The sequence below is a fragment of the Hemicordylus capensis genome, chromosome 2 (assembly GCF_027244095.1).
Source record: "Hemicordylus capensis ecotype Gifberg chromosome 2, rHemCap1.1.pri, whole genome shotgun sequence".
In the NCBI taxonomy this organism is placed as follows: domain Eukaryota; kingdom Metazoa; phylum Chordata; class Lepidosauria; order Squamata; family Cordylidae; genus Hemicordylus; species Hemicordylus capensis.
In genome coordinates, this window is record NC_069658.1 from 197,116,421 (window position 1) to 197,133,985 (window position 17,565).

The 17,565-nt window shown below is 43.7% G+C and overlaps 1 protein-coding gene across 4 annotated transcripts in view; it reads left to right on the forward strand.

The window, feature by feature from the left end:
- PIP4K2C (phosphatidylinositol-5-phosphate 4-kinase type 2 gamma) overlaps positions 1-17,565 on the forward strand; it is a 54,595-nt gene that overhangs the window by 12,244 nt on the left and 24,786 nt on the right. For all 4 annotated transcript variants that reach the window (XM_053299896.1, XM_053299897.1, XM_053299899.1 and 1 more), the window contains exons 2-6: positions 2,447-2,544; positions 5,222-5,318; positions 7,769-7,915; positions 11,070-11,216; positions 16,726-16,764. In XM_053299896.1, the coding sequence (XP_053155871.1) occupies positions 2,447-2,544; positions 5,222-5,318; positions 7,769-7,915; positions 11,070-11,216; positions 16,726-16,764 (528 nt within the window). The remainder of the gene's footprint in view (positions 1-2,446; positions 2,545-5,221; positions 5,319-7,768; positions 7,916-11,069; positions 11,217-16,725; positions 16,765-17,565) is intronic.

A 17,565-nucleotide genomic window follows, 5' to 3' on the forward strand; every position in this document is an offset into this window, starting at 1 on the left:
TTCACTTCTGGTACACTTTGTCTAATGCACGTTTCCCTACTTGACTGTAATGGCCCTTTTGAGATGGCTTTGATTCTCTCATTGAAATAGAAAGAAAACATTTCTCTGCAGGAACAAAGTATGAAACTGGTGTGTGTGTGTTTGTGTGTGTATGTGTACATGTACATATACTGAAGATGTACACACATCTTTAACACCTTCCCCTCCTGTGTAATCAATAATGAAAATCAATGTCTTTATTCCCTATATAGTTAGCTTAATGGATCTTTGGGTCAGAACTTACCCAGGTGAACCATATTCATTAGGAAGTGCCACAGCCCACAGGCCTCTCCAAATAAAGGAAAGGTTTAGTAGGGCTATGGCTATAATAAAATGTTTTTAGTAAAGTCCAAGGTGTATTGGTGAAATGTAGCATAGCTGATTGATGTATATTTTGTCCTGCCTTTCAGATAGAAATTATCTCCCATATCAAAGTAAGTTTCCTGTTGCTTGCATAAGTAGAACTGTCACAAAGTGTACAAGCTCCCCTATCCAATCCTGTTGCAGCTACTATAATAGTCAATTTTGGATTTCAAGTATTCTGATACTTAGATTCGACACACACATTGGTTACACAGCCTTAGCATGTGCATGAAGTGAAAATCCTATTCCAAATGTTAGCTCCAAATTTTCTTTGCTGAACCAGACCAAAGGTCCTCCAAGTCTGTGGCTGTTTGCTAGTACTTGCAGGTGAATGTGAGTGAAATGTTTTGCCAGAACTCCCCACCCTTGTTACTTCATACCTGTCTGCCTCCTTGCCATGCCCCTGAAATTTGTTCCCAGCACATGGGGACAAGAGAGATGTTTGTTTTGTTTGATTGATTTTATATACCGCTTTTCATTAAAATAATCTCAAAACTGTTTACAATATATAATTAAAACAATGCACAATTAAAATACCAAAGTACAGATAATAAAAATACCTCTATTTAAACATTTAAAAACCTATAAAAACAGTAATACATAAAGCACGCAGCAGCAGTAAAAAATAATAATTGCATTTAAAAGCCTGGGTGAAGAGCCACATCTGACATGGAGATGCCATGCTTTGCTCTCATGTCTAATAGCTTTTGATAAGTCTAGCTTCCATCGATGTTGGTAGTCTCACAATTTAATTTAAACTATTGATAATACTGCTTTTAAATAAATATATAAATTTCAGAGCAGATGTTCTGTGGCAATGAATTCTTAGGTTAATTGTGTTGCATGAAGAACACATTCCTTCTGTTTGTGCTGAAGGATTGCCAGTTGGATTGTGTGATCTGATGCAGCATTCTCAATGAGGTGACTGTACCATTTCCGACCGCAGGTGGAAACTCATGACTGATGGTTCCACCATTCAAAAAACAAATCCTTCTACATAGGAAATTAGACATCAGGGAGAAAGTTTCAAGTCTGTCCTTTCTAACATGCTAGTTTGCTATGTGCAGGGAATATTTCTGGTGTGGTGGTGGTATCTTAGTCCCCACCTGTTCTTTGAAGTGATAAGGTCCAGACACAGGCTTACCACCTCAGTAAGGCCAGAATTCTAGCACTTTTGAATGAGAATTAACTTCTTTCAGCACTATGTTAATAATTTTTCTAAATTCCCATCAGTTTTTCCCTAACCCAGTCATCTTTCCCTCCACCAGGTTATCCCCCCTGCCTCCGCCCCCCCCCCCAGCTTATACCTTCATTCATAAGGGAGGTGCTCCTAACAGGCTACCACAATCTGCACTACCAACTGAAAACTTCAGATAACAGCTCCTCGTCCCACTCCATGAGCTCAGGGTCCTAGTCGAGCCCTGGTGAGGAAACACTTTGTGCTCTCATGCTGATTTTGGGATGGGCGAGTGGCTTTTCTGACTGAGGCCACTTTTCCGTCTCAACACCCATCCCTAATCTTCCTCCACAGTTGTCTGCTTCTTATGAAATACAGTATCTTCTCTAGTGATTCCCCACAACATGCCTCTAATCTAGTCTTTCAATGACTAATCGTGCATGAATTGCTGTGCTCTGCTGCATTAATTTTGGGATCATGGAAGCGTTCTGAGGCAGCTTTGAAGCGGAGCATGGGACTCCTTTAGGGGATATCCCTCACTCACTGTCACTTTCTCTAATCAGTGTTACTCTTAATCTTGTTAATTGTTTCCAGTCTAAAACTTGGGCAATGTGGCATTAGACTGCATGCCTCTTCCCCAGGCTTGAGTTCTGGACGGCTCCATAGGTCTTCTGTCAAATCCTTGCCCAGACTGTAATTGGGGCAGACACAGTAGTATTGTGGTGGACTGAGATGTGCTGCCTCATCCAAGCCAACTATTCTTACAGGCTTCTGGTGGGCCACTGTGGGAAACAGGATGCTGGACTAGATAGACCTTGGGCCTGATCCAGCAGGGCTGTTCTTATGTACTTTGGTTTTCCCATTTAGATCAATGAACTGAGTCAAGTTCCCCTGCCAGTGATGCTGCTCCCTGATGACTTCAAAGCCAATTCCAAAATAAAGGTGAACAATCATCTCTTCAACAGGTGAGGATATAAGAAAATAAAATCTGTAATTTTTCTAGTCTAGGTGCTTGCTCTGACTAGCGGTTCTTCTTCAGCATCTTGGTCCGAAGACTTTGCTATTTGAGATTCTTTAATTAGAAGTGCCAGGAGCGAGATCTGCTCCTTTTAGTCATGCGGAGAACATGCTCTGTTCCAGAGGCGTGGATTATCCTAATGCACATTACCTTGTAGGCTTGTAGAGGCTATCCCTTACCTTGGCCTTTATTGCCCTTCCTGTTACCTCACAAGGCTCATTGGACTCACTTCCTCACTTTGTTCTGGCTGCTAGTGAGAGAGATCTGGTAGCTTTCTTTCACTAGAAGTCCTGGCCATAGAAGTGTTTCTCTTGAACCCCCACCCTCCTGCCCTTCCCCACCTTTGCAGACTAGATTGAGGGAGAAAGTGTTTGCTGTGTATTGTGTGATTCTTTACAGAAGTGCTCCCTGGTGAGCAAAGTGTTTGAGAGACCTTGCACACACTACTGTTGTGTTGCACACATTTCAGTCATAAGGACCAGAGAGTTCTTAATAATAGGTGAGCCAGCATGGTGTAGTGGTTAGAGTGCTGGACTAGGATCGGGGAGACCCGAGTTCAAATCCCCATTCAGCCATGATACTTGCTGGGTGGCTGTGGGCCAGTCACTTCTCTCTCAGCCTAACCTACTTCACAGGGTTGTTGTGAGGAGAAACTTAAGTATGTAGTACACCGCTCTGAGCTCCTTGGAGGAAGAGTGGGATATAAAATGTAGGAGGAGGAGGAAGAGGAAGAGGAAGAAACAACTACATGTGCCATTTGACACACATTCTGTTCACCTTGGTGAAATCTCTTACTTGCCTGGAATAACTGGTCACTTTTTCTTTCATTTCAGCCTACTTTCCTTGAGTAGCTTTGTTTCTCGTGTGTGTGTGTGTGTGTGTGTGTGCGCGCGCGCGCACGCGCACTTGCATGCGTGCGTCCCTCTATCAACTTTGCAATGCCTGGATCAATAGAACCAAATTTGGTACAGTTGCAGGGACACCTCAACAGCATAGTTTGTGATGATGTCGCCTGATTCAAGATGGCAGACACATGAACATTTGAGGCGGAATTGGGAACCTATTTGATCCAAATCTAGTACAATCGTAGGGATATCTCAACAGCATAGTTTGTGATGTCATCCTCTCCAATTCAAGATGGTAGATGCCTGAACATTTGAGGCACGAGCGGGCTAACTTGTGAACCACCTAACCAGTTTGAACCACATTTGGTACAGTTGTAGGGACACCTCAACAGTGTAGTGTGATGTCATCCACCCCATTCAAGATGGTGGATAAGTGAACATTTGAGCTCCTGGAAGTGGGCTAACTTGAAGATGGTAATTATAAATTAAGATTATAGTGAAAGGAAAGTAGGCAGATTAGTTCTTACTAGAACTGCTTGTTTTGAAACTGTGTTAGAAGCTGGAAAAGGGTGCATTGTCATTATACAAAGCATGCAGAACAATTTCATTTAGGCCATGGGAATTGTTTTCCTGATTCTGTGCTTTACTTCCAAGAAGCTTGGGGATGAGGGAGATGGGTGTGATGATGCAGAAGAGAACGTTGCACCTTATGCCATACAGGCATAGCAGCCCACATTGGCTCTTCGATGGTCCCTTTCAACTATGCAGATGACACATTGAGAGCTTAGTATAAGGTATATTTGGCTTTGGGGGGCTGGAAGGATTTCCAACCTTTGAAGAGAATTATGTGCATAGCCCAATTTATTCTTGCCTCCCGCCCCCCCAGCGCTTTCAATTTGTGTACTGCTTTTTCAGTTTAAAACCCCTATTCAGGGCAGCTACAGTTGGCAGAATTTACTTTAGGACATAGTCTATGGATTTGGAAACATCATGTGGCCTAGGACTGTTTTACTTCAGAAAAGTAATGGATTGCATAATTTGAATCCCCCATGTGTTTTTTTTTTGTTTGTTTGTTTTTAAAGCTAGCACATAGAAAACTGGGGGGGCTCCCCCCCGCCGACCTCATATCAGATGATTAGTATTTTAAAAAGACCGTGCTGCCTGGCTGGTAATGTAAGCATTTGAATAGAGATGAAGGATTACATCATGTGGTAGAGGAGGCTAATGGTGAGGGGATTATGGGGCATGGGCCACGGATTACTGAGATAATTCCCAGAGGGACTTGGTAGCTATTGCTTAGTGAAGCCTTGCTCACTTGTCAGAAAGCCAAGTATAAGAAAACAGAAGGGGCTTTGTACGTATAAAAAAAGCGGCAATGCATTGTTTTCAGTGGTAAGCTTATCCTCTCCACAAAAGGAGAAGATAAAGCCTGGTCTACATAAGGCCTGAAGAAAGTCTCAGTCGGTGTTCTGAGGTGAAGGATTGGACTGTACCACTTCCGACTGTGATGTGGAGAGAACTGCATTTCTAAACACATTCCTATGTAAAAACAGCAACAAACTTCCCTCAAGTAGAAACTAGCACAGCAAGGAGTAGGCTGGGCAGGAATCTTTCTCCTCTAATGTGCTAATCCTTATAAATAGAGAAGTGTATAAAAATCTGATTTCCCACCCTCTACTGTCTGCAGGAGTATGGTCCACTCTTTCAGTTCATTCTTGTGTCTGTTTGTAGATCAGGCTTAAATGTATTTAACAACTATTTGCTACTCTGCTCCTGCAGAGAAAACCTGCCCAGCCATTTCAAGTTCAAGGAGTACTGCCCACAGGTCTTCCGCAATCTCCGCGAACGCTTCAACATAGATGATCAGGATTATCAGGTGAGTAGGTCTCCACTTGCTTTCAAACCTTAAAGCATGCATAAAACCTAAGATATCTAGCACGTCAGACATATGGTCGTCTTTAACTCTAGCACCAGAGGGCTTTTTTATTCTAAACTGACCATTCCTGAAATCAGGAGGTTAGAGCACAAATCTGAGGGCCTTCTTGATGATGGCAACCTTGCTGTGGAGCTTCGTTCCCAGAAGTGGCCTATAGTTCCATAGTAAAGTGCCAGAAATTGCAGATACCGTGAAGAGCCGGCCATACTGAGAGTGCCTGCCTCTGTACAGTGCTGGCAGGTGGTACACGTTTGTTGGAATCAGACATTCTACAGCCACACTCTCAGCTTCCCTTGCAAGGGCACTGAAGGACTGCTGGAGACCCGTGGGGCACGGCAGGGCACTTTGCCATGTTTTTATTTGCATTTTGGGGCTGTCTTTTGGCCAATTCCTTTTAAAACAAAAAACCACACCATTTCCAGCCGATTTCCACCACCATCCCTTAGATACCTAACCCCCGTGATGCCATTGCCTCATTTACTTGATATTCACGGTTTTGGTGTCTGTGGCACTAGCCGGGAACAGAACCCTGACGAATACCAAAGTTTTCCTGTACTTAGCTGTTAGAAGTCGCAATGTGTATTAACTGATGTCAAAACATGGCCATGGAGAAGTTTTGGAGACAACCTGTCAGCATAAGTTACTTTTGAACACCTCTGTATGGGCAATCCCAAGGGTAATGGAACCAGGCATGTTACCACTGTTTCAATGATTCTAGTTATAAGCACATTTTCAAGGCCATATTATACAGGAGGCCCTCATCCACGGGTTCAATTGTGGTTTCACATATTCGCAGATGAGTCTTAGAAACCCGGTTTCTTTATCCACAGTATTAAAAATAGGTGAAATTCACCTATTCACAGTTTTGAGTAGCTAGAAATTGCTTCCAATATAATTTCAGACTGCCATTTTACAGTGCAGGGCCATTTTGTGGCTCTTTAAAAAAAAAAAAAAAAGGCTAATATTCACCCGAACTTTGGCTGATTTCGGGGTTTGGAGGTACATTGTTGGAGAGCTGAAGACCTGGAGAGTAAAGTAAGGTACTGTGCTTTTCTCCTCTTATTTCTGCCCCCCTTGCTTTTTTGACCCTTTTTCTGGTGTGAGAAACCCTAAACCCTGGATTCCCATAGGGGTAAATTTTCTTTATATTTGCACCTATAGGCAAGAATAGAACCCCGGCAAATAAAGAGGGCCTTCTGTATATACCCATTGTCAAGAGAACACCTCCTACTTTAAAGCCATATTTTTATAAAACCCTTAAATATAATAAGGGTTTTGTAAAAATATGACCTTATGGTAGGAAGTATTCTCTTGACAGTGAGTATATATAATATGAACATGAAAATGTGCTTATGGCTAAAGTCATTAAAAAAGTGGTAACATGCCTGATTCCATTACTTTTGAGATTGCCCATATTTAGATGGCTTCATCACATACCCCATTTCCATGTTAGTACCTCCCATAAATGTTTCTGTATGGATTCCAAAGGACCAAAAGACAGTGTAGGAGGAAGCCCTAATGCTAGTTTTTTGTAAGATGGCTAAAGCTCTTACGTCCTTGGAATGCTAAGGATTTAGGGATCTCGTCTGGACTACCAACCTGATCTTGTGCCTCCAAAACTGGTTGAAGCAGGAAGATGCAGCCTTTGTCATGAGACTCTAAGGATAGGAGGAATTGCCAGGCTTCTTCTTTTCTTTCGCATGACAAATCTTTTTTAGCATTTGGGGGAGCAAAGAGCGGGAAAGAATAGCTGCCTAAGAGAGAAGAATGGAAAGAAAAAGCCCAGCCAGCAATTCCCCTTCTTCCTTTTGAGCACGACTTAGCTAGAGCAGTCTCTTCTTGTTTCGTGTCTCTCCCAGTTTCCTTGTCTTTAGGGTCAGCCAGATGGAAAGAGTCTTCAGGATTCTAGCCAGGCAGAGTTGGACTGCTTTCCATGTGCTTAATGTGTAACGTGTAGCCCGGGCTTCTTAGTCTGGTTTCTTGCATTACAGGCTGAAGCAAGCAGGAAGGATTCTTGATTGAGCAGCTGGCTTGTGGAGGACATCTCTTATTTGAGCATTTCCATCCACTCTAACCCACCCTTTTCAGGACCCTTTATGAAGGAGCCCTGAAGGTGGCTGCTGAAGGATGCCTCCAAAGAAACAACTACTCTTTGAGTGACCCTTTGGTGGGATTGGAAATTCTGAGGCTTGGAAATTCTGCTCAGGGAAATTGACTTTTGCTGACCTAGAGCCAGGGAGCCTTTATTTAACTGCCCACACTTCCTTTTCTGAGTCAAATTATCTTACCTAACCTCTCTGTTGGTTAAGGCTCTGGGCTTGATGCAGCAGCTGTGCCAGGGCTATAGGGACAGAAGCTAGTAATCGCTAGTTCATTCTTCTTTTTCCCAGGTTTCTCTGACACGCAGCCCACCTACCTATGAGACTGAGGGTGGTGGGGGACGCTTCCTCATGTCTTATGACAGGACATTGGTGATAAAGGAGATCTCCAGTGAAGATGTGGCTGATGTGCACAGCCTTCTCTCCCATTACCACCAGGTAAGGTTAGTGGACAGACAGGGTTCCTTCTGTGGGGTTATAGCCAGCTGATGTGTACTCATTTAAAAAAAATAAAATCCAAATGTTGTCACTTGAAGAGCTAAATTCAGCAGGCTGTACACAGTATATGCAAATTAAGCAAGTTTGCAAATGTATGCAATCCTTTTTTCTGCTAACCCCAAGCAGGGAAAACGAGCTACATAGAACACTGAATCCCTGACCCCTGGGAGTTGTGCTCAGTTCCTCTCTTACTTCTGAGATTTTGAGGAGGCAGTGCCTGCATGTTTTCAGGCTTCTCTGAGTAGCCTTCTGGGCAAAAACGTGTTTTTCAAAAGAAAAATAAAAGCTGACATTCAGAGAATGCTGAAGATTCCACCATCTTACAACAATAATAATATTATGTAAAAGCACCACAAAGATCTAGGCACTGTGCAGCAGTTAAAAACATAGCACAGGTTCTGCCTTCAGGCTACCAAATCCTGTGCTTGAGCCATGTGATCATGAGCACCAGGGAGATGCACAGGCCCGATTATGGACCCAGTCTGTGAAACAGAAAAATGTAGGCAGTTGTGTTGTCCCATGAGAAGAAAATTTCAAGAGCAACAATAGCATAATAGCTCTACCAGGGCCAGCTGAAAGTCATAAAGTAGGGAGCAAGCTTTTCGGTTCACCAGAACTTTTCTTCAGGCTGGATGATAATGGGGGAGGATTGGGGAGTGAGAGGGTGGGGGAAATGTTGCTGGGCATTATGAAAAGCCCAAGTCTGCAGTTCACCATAGTTGTAAGATGGAATGTAGGAGAAGTTATCTTGGCTTAATTAAGTTAGGCTGTTCCTGGGTGTGGGGTGTGTTTGTGTATAAATTATGAAAAATTGCAGCAAGGCATGCTGAGGTGAAGGAGCAATGACTGTGCTCTCTTTGTAAATCTAAAAGCCAGCAATGATTCCAATCTGTCTGTAGCATTAATTGGAACATTTGCGAAGGCCAAGAGCAGAAGTAAGGAAAAGCTGGTTGTCCTTATATTAGCATATCTGGAGACTAAGTTTAGATAGTTCACTAGGAATAGAAACAATTACTGGAGATGCATTGCCTCCCACTAGAGGGTGTTTGAGTCTTTCTGTGTCATTATAGTGGAGGTTCTGGAGTGCCTTTTAGCCTGAACTGGGTGTACAAGTTATGGGGCGGAGGGGGCGGGGTGAAGACAACAGATTTTGTATGCACATGAATCATGCAAAACATATGCACAATTCTGATTCAAACATTCTGGTTAGGAAAGACTGGTTGTTGTTTCTTGGTGGTTTTGGTTTTTTGCAAGTGTGGCAGAGGGCAAGGATGAAAATGAAGGAAGAGAGTAGGACCAGAAGATTTGGATAATGAGAAACAGGGGCAGGAAACAGTCACTTCTGGAGAGAGATAGCTATCTGAGTAGAGTAATTACGACTCAGTATCCTGATTGGCCCTATTATAATTATGAATATTTATATAACATTTTCTGACAAAGTCCTGTAGGAAAAATCTCCAGCTAGGGTTGATTATAGGCAGAGGCCGCACCGTTCCATCACATTCAAAGCTTTATTTATCACGGTACTGGGTCTCCATCAATCGCCAGGGTGAGAGGAGAAGAAAACCCGCACAAAATGGTAGTTGCAGATTATATACCAAAGCCTTATCAGTTATGCAAATAGATTTGGTCAAAATGAGTACCCATACATTGTACATCTTCAGACCAGCATTAACCAATCACGGTACTCTAGGTTAGATACATTTCTATAGCTACTGCACATGTCCAAACTTCAAGCCACAGGGAGGCTATTGTTTATTGTTTTGCATCTACAGCATCCCTCCCAAATACCACTGACAGGGAGTAAAACTTTGGTTCACTTCTCCATCTTGAATTTCAGTCTTCCATCTTGGATTTTCTACAGCAGTTCTCAAAGTGGCTTACATAGCAAAAAAGAATGGGAAGATGGCTTTCTGCCCCCAAAGGGCTCACAATCTAAAAAGAAACGTGAGGGTGACTCCAGCAACAGCCACTGCAGGGGCGGCCTCTATGCTGGGGGACAATTGCTCTTCCCCTGCAAAGTGCCAGCTGCCACCACAGATCTACAGAGAAGCACCTTGATCTGAAGGAACTGGAGAAGAGACAAACACAACTTGGGGAGCTGCCATTGTCCAGCTCCCCAAGTCCCCATTGTATAGCTTTTTGTAGGTGCTTATGGCTTTATGTAATACCCTTATGTAAACCTCTTTGGCAGAGTCACCTGAAAACCAGTGAATAAATGCTTTAAACAAATAAACAAGTTCTGATAAGAACTAACCTGTCTACTGTCCTTTCACTATGATCTTAATTGATAATTACCATTTTTGCAAATTAGCCCTTTTGTGCCTCAAATGTTCATGCCATCTTGAATCATTACAGACTACGCATATGTGTCCCTACAGCTGTCGCAAATTTGGTTCAAATCAGTTAGATGGTCCACAAGTTAGCCCACTCTCACCTCCAATGGTCATGCATCCACCATCCTAAATTGGGGTGGATGGCATCACCGCAGACTATACCATTGAAGCATCTCTGTGTCCCTACAACTGTACCCAATTTGGTTCATATTGATCCAGGCATTGAGAAGTTGATAGTGGGAGACACACACGAACTGCTGGGTTATCTCTCACTTTCCTTAAGGAAAGTAGGCTTTAAAAAAGAGATGCCCAGTTTACTCATGCTAATTGGGCAAAACAAAAAAACCAACCTTGCCCAGTTAGCAAGAGTTCTGCTTTGAGTGCCCACAGAGATGCTGTGTGTACACTTCCCTTTTTTCTTTATAATCATTATACATTGAAACTTGCCTTTAAAACAAACCAAATCTGAAATTTTCAGGATACCGCTTTCTCTATTGGAAAACTAATGGCAAACACATGGAACGCTTACAGACTCTGCCTTTTACTCATTCCTAATGGTAGGAGGCTTTGTGATTTGGGAATTGGATTTAGGCACAGAGACTTGATTGAGTTCTGTTCCTAGATCTGCCATTTCCTTTCTGAGGTCATTCTGCTGCCACTTGGAAGTACTGTCCAAACTTTTGGTTGTCTCCTTGTGTTGTAGACCCCTTGAGCAGTTGGCCAATGGCATTCTCTAAATCTTTGTCCTTTTGTTCTAGTACATTGTGAAGTGTCATGGGAGCACTCTCTTGCCCCAATTCTTGGGCATGTACCGGCTCAGCGTGGAGAGTGAGGAGAGCTATGTGGTAATCATGAGGAACATGTTCAGCCACAGACTTACCGTGCACAGGAAGTATGATCTGAAGGTAACAAGTCCCATTTGTTAATCCATTGCACCACATTTCCCCAAGTATGTAAGTTGCAATCCTAATGTTGTGAGCCACCCAGAGATTGACGTTTGGGGCAGCATACAAATTTGATAAATAATAATGATGATGATGATGTAAAAGACTAATGTGGCAGCCAGAATATTCCAGCTAAATTTTGAGGCCTATGTTCTGGGATTGGGGCTCAGAGCTCCTGCCCTATTCTACCATTCACTCAGTCCATATTTACTTCAGAAATTCCCCATTGTGCTCTGCTGATATGTCTGCCTCTTGGCAGATTGTTCCCAATATGCTGTGCCCTTCTTACTTGGGGGCAGAGCCAGGCTCAAGAGTCAGACTAGGACTTGGGAGACACGGATTCAATCCCTACTCAGCCATGAAACTCATTGGGTGACCTTGGGCGAGCTATTCACTTTCAGCCTAACCTCCTTTCAGAGTTGTTGTGAGAATAAAATGAGGAAAGAGACCATGTACACTGTCCTGAGTTCCGTGAAAGAAGGGCGGGATAACAAATAAGGGGAAAGAGGGGCTAGACAGAAAGGTTTGAGCCACCGTACTGAATGGCAGCACACAGGTTTCTCTCCTGAGAAGACTTGTTGACAAACCATTCCCCTTCAGTGGTGGAGATCATCCAGGAATAGTTACTCATCCCACTTGCTCCGGAGTTGGAGCTATACAAATTACTAGGCCTTTGCAGCTGGAATCCGCTGGAATCTCCTGACAGGTGCTGGCCCTCCTGCACCACACAGGGGTGAGCACTCCCAGCGTGACTAGCACGGGGTGGTAGTTGCTGTTTCCAGCACAGGGGTGGGCGGGGGGGTGGGCAGCTTTGTACTGCAACCAGTAGTTGCAATTGGGAGGGCACACATGGGATGCTGGGAGGGCATGTGAGGGTGCCCTGGGACTATAGATTTTCCCAGTGCTTTCTCCATGGGGGGAGTTTATTGGCTGTGAGGAGGAGCAAGGCGTTGGGATGAAGGCACTGAAGCCTGACCACTAGAAGGCCTTGTAAACATGCACTTAGTGGCTTCTAAGATTTTACTAGGCATTGCCCTCATGTCTTCAAGCCTGTCTTTCTGACCTCGAGGACTACAATCCTATTTGCTTATACACCAAGATTCTCTGGTTTGCATGAAATCACTGAAGAGAGGGACTGCCCAGTAAATGGACAACATTCCTGATATGCATCCCCATTCCTGTCCTGGCCTTCGACTTGTGGAATCTTATTGTCAGTATGCAAAGATCAACTAGGCAGTTTGGTTTCCCCTTTCTGAACTTAGTCTACTCCATTTGAACATGAGGGTGATAGACGGAGTTCTATAGAACCACAGTGGACAGATCACCTAAAGGAAGCAGAACTGGAAAAAGGCTTTTAAAAGTTACCATCCCTGTGCTTAACTAGCGACTAATCTGGATTGAGTGATCTTGACTATGTGCCCTTAATAACAGCAGCACTGTTCTCGGGTAAAATTGTTTTAAAGGTTGCCTGAAAAGCTGTATTAAAAAAAGAAAATAGAATGAATAAATAGTTCACCTCTCTGGCTCTACTATTCTGAGCTGCCCATCTTCTGTTGTTTTTAAGACACTACCCAAAGTCCTTTGCTGTATTTTCACCTAGAATTCCTTCTGAGAACTATCTCCATGGTGCCATCTCTCTCTCTCTCGCTCTCGCTCTCTCCCCCCTCCCTCCCCAGACCAAAATTCCACACTTTTAAAGGTCATGCATACAACCATGTAGGCTGGTGGGGAGGCAGGCCCCTGCCTGCCTCCTCACACACAGTCTCCCTCCCCAGTTTGCTCTGCTGCTCACCACAGTGAGCAGCAGAGCTGGGAGCCAGAGGAGGAAGTCCTCCATTATTTCTCAATGCACCGCACCAGGAGTGCAGTGTATTGAGGGATCCTTACTCAGCTGGTGCTCTTGCCGCCTGCATGCACCCCGTGCATACACACAACCCCAATGTTGGGGTTAAGGGTAAAAAGTAGAGTTAGGTGGGCAGGAGCACCACGGTCAAGAGTGATCCCTGAGTTCCACACGAGCAGCCTCACCCAGGCTGGGCTGAGAATAATCTCTTAGTCTTCATCCCCAATTGAAATTAAGTCTAAATAGATAACACTTCATTTGTCCCCTCTATAGCCTTCCCTTCCCCATTTGTTGTCTTCTCCCCACCCTCATGTCTAAATTTAGACTGCAAATTCCTCGGGGCAAGGACTCGTATGTTCTTTCCAGTTGCCATGTACTCTAATGGCACTTCATAAATAATGAATAGTAATAAATAGCTCCATCTCCAAGGCAAGAATCTTTCCTCGCCCCCCATACTTAGACTTGTCACTTCTAAGGTCAGAGGTGACTGTGTGGTCTATGCCAGGCATAAAGTTCCCTTTGAGTTTCCTCCAGCCCTTGCCGTATCAAGCCAATTAAAATGCACTTGGCTGAATTGCATCTCCTAAGAAGGGCATCTAGTTCTGATCTGAAGGCTGCGTGCGATAGAGGCTCCACCCCTACTTCCTTGGCAGTCTTGAATCTTCTGCCAGCCTGCTGAACAGTTGCTGTTGCTGCACTTTCATCTCACTGAGATGCCAGCCCTCCTTGGGTGGTTGCCTGAGGAAAGATTGCTGGGACACACTCTACAGGCTGACGGTTAAAGTGGCTTGAGTTTATGGTATAGTCATTCTTTGAGAGGCCTATGCCTGTACTTCATTCCCTGCTTCCTATCCCAAAGCCTGTTGGGGATGTGTGTTCTCTCTCCCCCTCTATTGAGCATTCCCTCCCTCTCATGCTCTTACAGTGAAATTGTCCCTCTTCTCCCCCCCTCCCCCAGGAATCCATTCAGTACATGAATGGTTTGAAATGCAAGGTCAGTACTTTTTTATGTGCTGGAAAACGAAGCTTCCTTCAGATAGGAAAATGAGTTGGCTCATGTCCGCCCCTTTCTGACTTCAGCCGTGCTACACATCATTAAAGCTGACCCCAAAGCCAATCTTCCTGCAGCAAGGTTATATAGATCTGTTAGAGTGGCGCTAACTAGGTCCTTGTTCACGGTTATGAGGGTTTTAGAAGCAGGGGATTGTCCAACGATGACAACCACAGCAGAGATGCAGCTTCAGCTGGTGGATCCCAGCCAGTGTGCTTTGATATAAAGGAAAAGTAGTTAATGTAACTTAGATATGATTTTAGGTATGGCAGATGATGCAATATTTTATTTATGTTTAAAATATTACTATACTGAATTGATTACCTTTGAATGAAAACACAGTCAGCCTGTTGGCGGGTGAGGGATGAAGAGGACAGACAGAGAGGACATGCTGTGTGAGCAAGTTGAATACAGGGGATTTGGACTTTGCCTTGATGCCTTGTTTCTGGTTCTTGGGCATGTTTCTATTAAACTTTCAAAATTACCTCTGCAGTCATGAGGGCTGAAGTCTTGCTTCTTTGTCTTTTTAATGAAAGCTGGATTCCTTTAAGAAAAGCCAGCAGGTTCTTTGAAAATGTTGCCCAAACCTGATTTAGAATATCCTAGGCATCAGAATATGGAAATGAACGGAGCTGTTCTCCCTTCTTGTGCAACAGCCTTTTCCAAAAGGGATGGGTGGGCATCTGCCTGCGTGCTTTAGCCTTAGGGGAAGGACTCTGATTGAATTCCCTGGGTTACTCACAACTCTGATGCCAAAGCTCTGCTGCTACTTAGCCCCTTTTCAGGCCAGCAAAGTGCTAGGTGCTGCACAGAGGCAATGGCATCCCTGACCAGAGGGCTGACAGGCTTTGGGCTGAGCTAGATGTGCCTTTAAATACACTGTTGCCTTTCTGTGCTTTTTTGTGTCTTGTCTGGGTGGGGTGCCTCATTGGGATTGCAGTGCAGGAAGAGAAGGTTCTCTTCCCTTCATGCCATGGTCCTGACAAAAATCCCTCCAAAAGCTGCTGTTTGCCCCGGGAGGTAGGTTTCTTGGCAGGGCACACAGAGACAGAAGGATAGTGATGTGTTTACAGTCTAGTTTTTAGCCCTAAACAAATGAGGGACAAGGTGAGGAGCAAGGATGGAGGTGGCCTATGTTGATAACAGAACAACACACACAGAGTGAGCTCAGAGAGACTTGAAGGAGTTGATGACAGAGAGAGAAGGGGAGGCATTGGGAGCATTATGGCAGAAGGTGTGGGTGGGAGAACAGAACTCAGGAGGCCAAAAGCAGATGGGCTGGGAGCATTTGAGCTGGTGTTGACGGGCTCCCTCCACACCCGGGCATCTCGGTATCAAGTCTATTTTGGTAAAGGGGGCGAAAGTATGAAGTTGGTGTAAACTGACGAAACTGTGGTACAATTTTTGCATTTTGAATATTGCTGATGATAAACAGTTAAGTGGGCAGAAGGTTCTTGTTACCATTCTGACAGCTAAAGTCCTTTTAAAAGAAAAATTTAAAAAACCACTGCTCTCTAAACAGAGCTTTTAGACTGGGATCTGCTCTGCACAGGCAGCAGAATGAGGTGACAGAATCTTGATGTGGTAGAATAGACTGTACCACTTCAGACTGCAGGGAGGCACATGTAAATTTTCCCTCATGAATAAAATCTCCCTGAAAGTGTGTGTGTGTGTTGTTTTTTTAGCACATCAGGGAAAGAGGTTCTAGTCCAGTACACCTCCTGCTGTGCTAGTTTCTACTTCAGTAGGGGAGTATTTTTTTAAAAAGTTATCTCCATCTGCAGTCTGTAGTGGTACAGTAAATTCTGCCATTTCAGGATTCTGTTATTTCAGGCCCATCTCATTCTGTTGCATGTGTAGGCCTTAGTGGGTGAGACCTGAGTTCAAATGTTGGCTGCATCAAGAACTTGAGCCCTTGAGTTTCAGACTGTGCCCTCAGCCTATCTAGAAGGGAGATGTGCGAAAATATTTCTAAATGTATATTGGTGCATTTGTGGTCAGCAGATAGTGAAGAACATCCTCCGTTAAGTGGCACACTACAGCTTGTATAGAGCCCTTAGACAGACCTCTGGCTGGAATTTATAAAGGTTTGCTGATAAAAACAATTTTGGCAACAATGACTGACCAAGGCAAGTTTATGATGTATAAAACTGCCTTTCTTTTCTTTCTTTTTCTTTTTTCTTTTTTGCTATTACAGCATTAAAAGTCAGATATCGGTATATGTGTAGCAGATGTGATATTCTGATGTAGAAGCCACTTTTAAAGTTTAGACACTTCTATGGGTATGGTTGGTTTATTCATGTCTTTTCTCTACTTTGTAAAACGCTTTGTTTTCAAACAAGTTGAACAGAACTGTTTATATAAAACACACTGGTTTTTATATCCAGAATAAGCTAGTCATGACTAAGCACCATTGAAATCAATGAGATAAGTTAATCATGATTAAGTTCCATTATCTCAGTGGGATTTAGTTTGGATGCTAACCATTGGTTCAGGGATACTCTTGAAAATGTTTGTATTTGTCTGCTCAGTTCTACTTGCTTAATATATGTATTTCTGTTTCTTTCTTTCTTTAGGGTTCTCTGGTATCCCGTGAAGCCAGTGATAAAGAGAAGGTAATTGCTGATTATGACTGTCTGGGAGGAATGTTTTATCATCTGTTTTGATGTGATGTACTTTTTGGCTCCTCAGACTAACCCTGTGTTAGTGTAGTGGTTAGAGTGTTAGACTAGGACCAAGGAGACCCGAGTTCAACTCCCTCTTCAGCCATGAAACTCACTGGGTGACACTGGGCCAGTCACTTAATTCTCAGCCTAACGTACTTAACAGGGTTGTTGTGAGGTTAAAAATAACCATGTACACTGCTCTGGGCTCCTTTGGAGAAAAAGCGGAATATTAATTAATATCTCTCTCTCTCTCTCTCTCTCTCTCTCTCTCTCTCTCTCTCTCTCTCTCTCTCTCTCTCTCTCTTCATCCCTCCCTCCTGGCAAAGGAAGAGATGGGTGTATTATTGGCAGTAAGGGCATTGGCGTGGCATAAGAGTAGATCTTATTTGCTCAATTCCAAATGCCCCCAAAGGGATCTTCATTTACATTGCTCCTTCAGTGTATGTGTCAGTGTGCTAGACTGAATAAACCTGGCTGAACACTGTCACTCTGAACACTAGGCCAAAGGAAAAGATGGAAGGAAAGGAGAATATGAAGGTTGGAAATATAAGTAAATCCAGTTTGGCACAATAGAAATTTTTCTGGGATAAATGTGCAAAATTAATGTCTGTGTGTACACCAAATTATAGGGTTTCTGAAGTGGTAACGAAGAGATTGGGGCTATTCTTACGATCACAAAAATCGGGCTAGGAAAATCCTAGCCTGATTTTTGTGATCGTAAGAACCACCGGGCTCGCAGCTGAGCCCGGT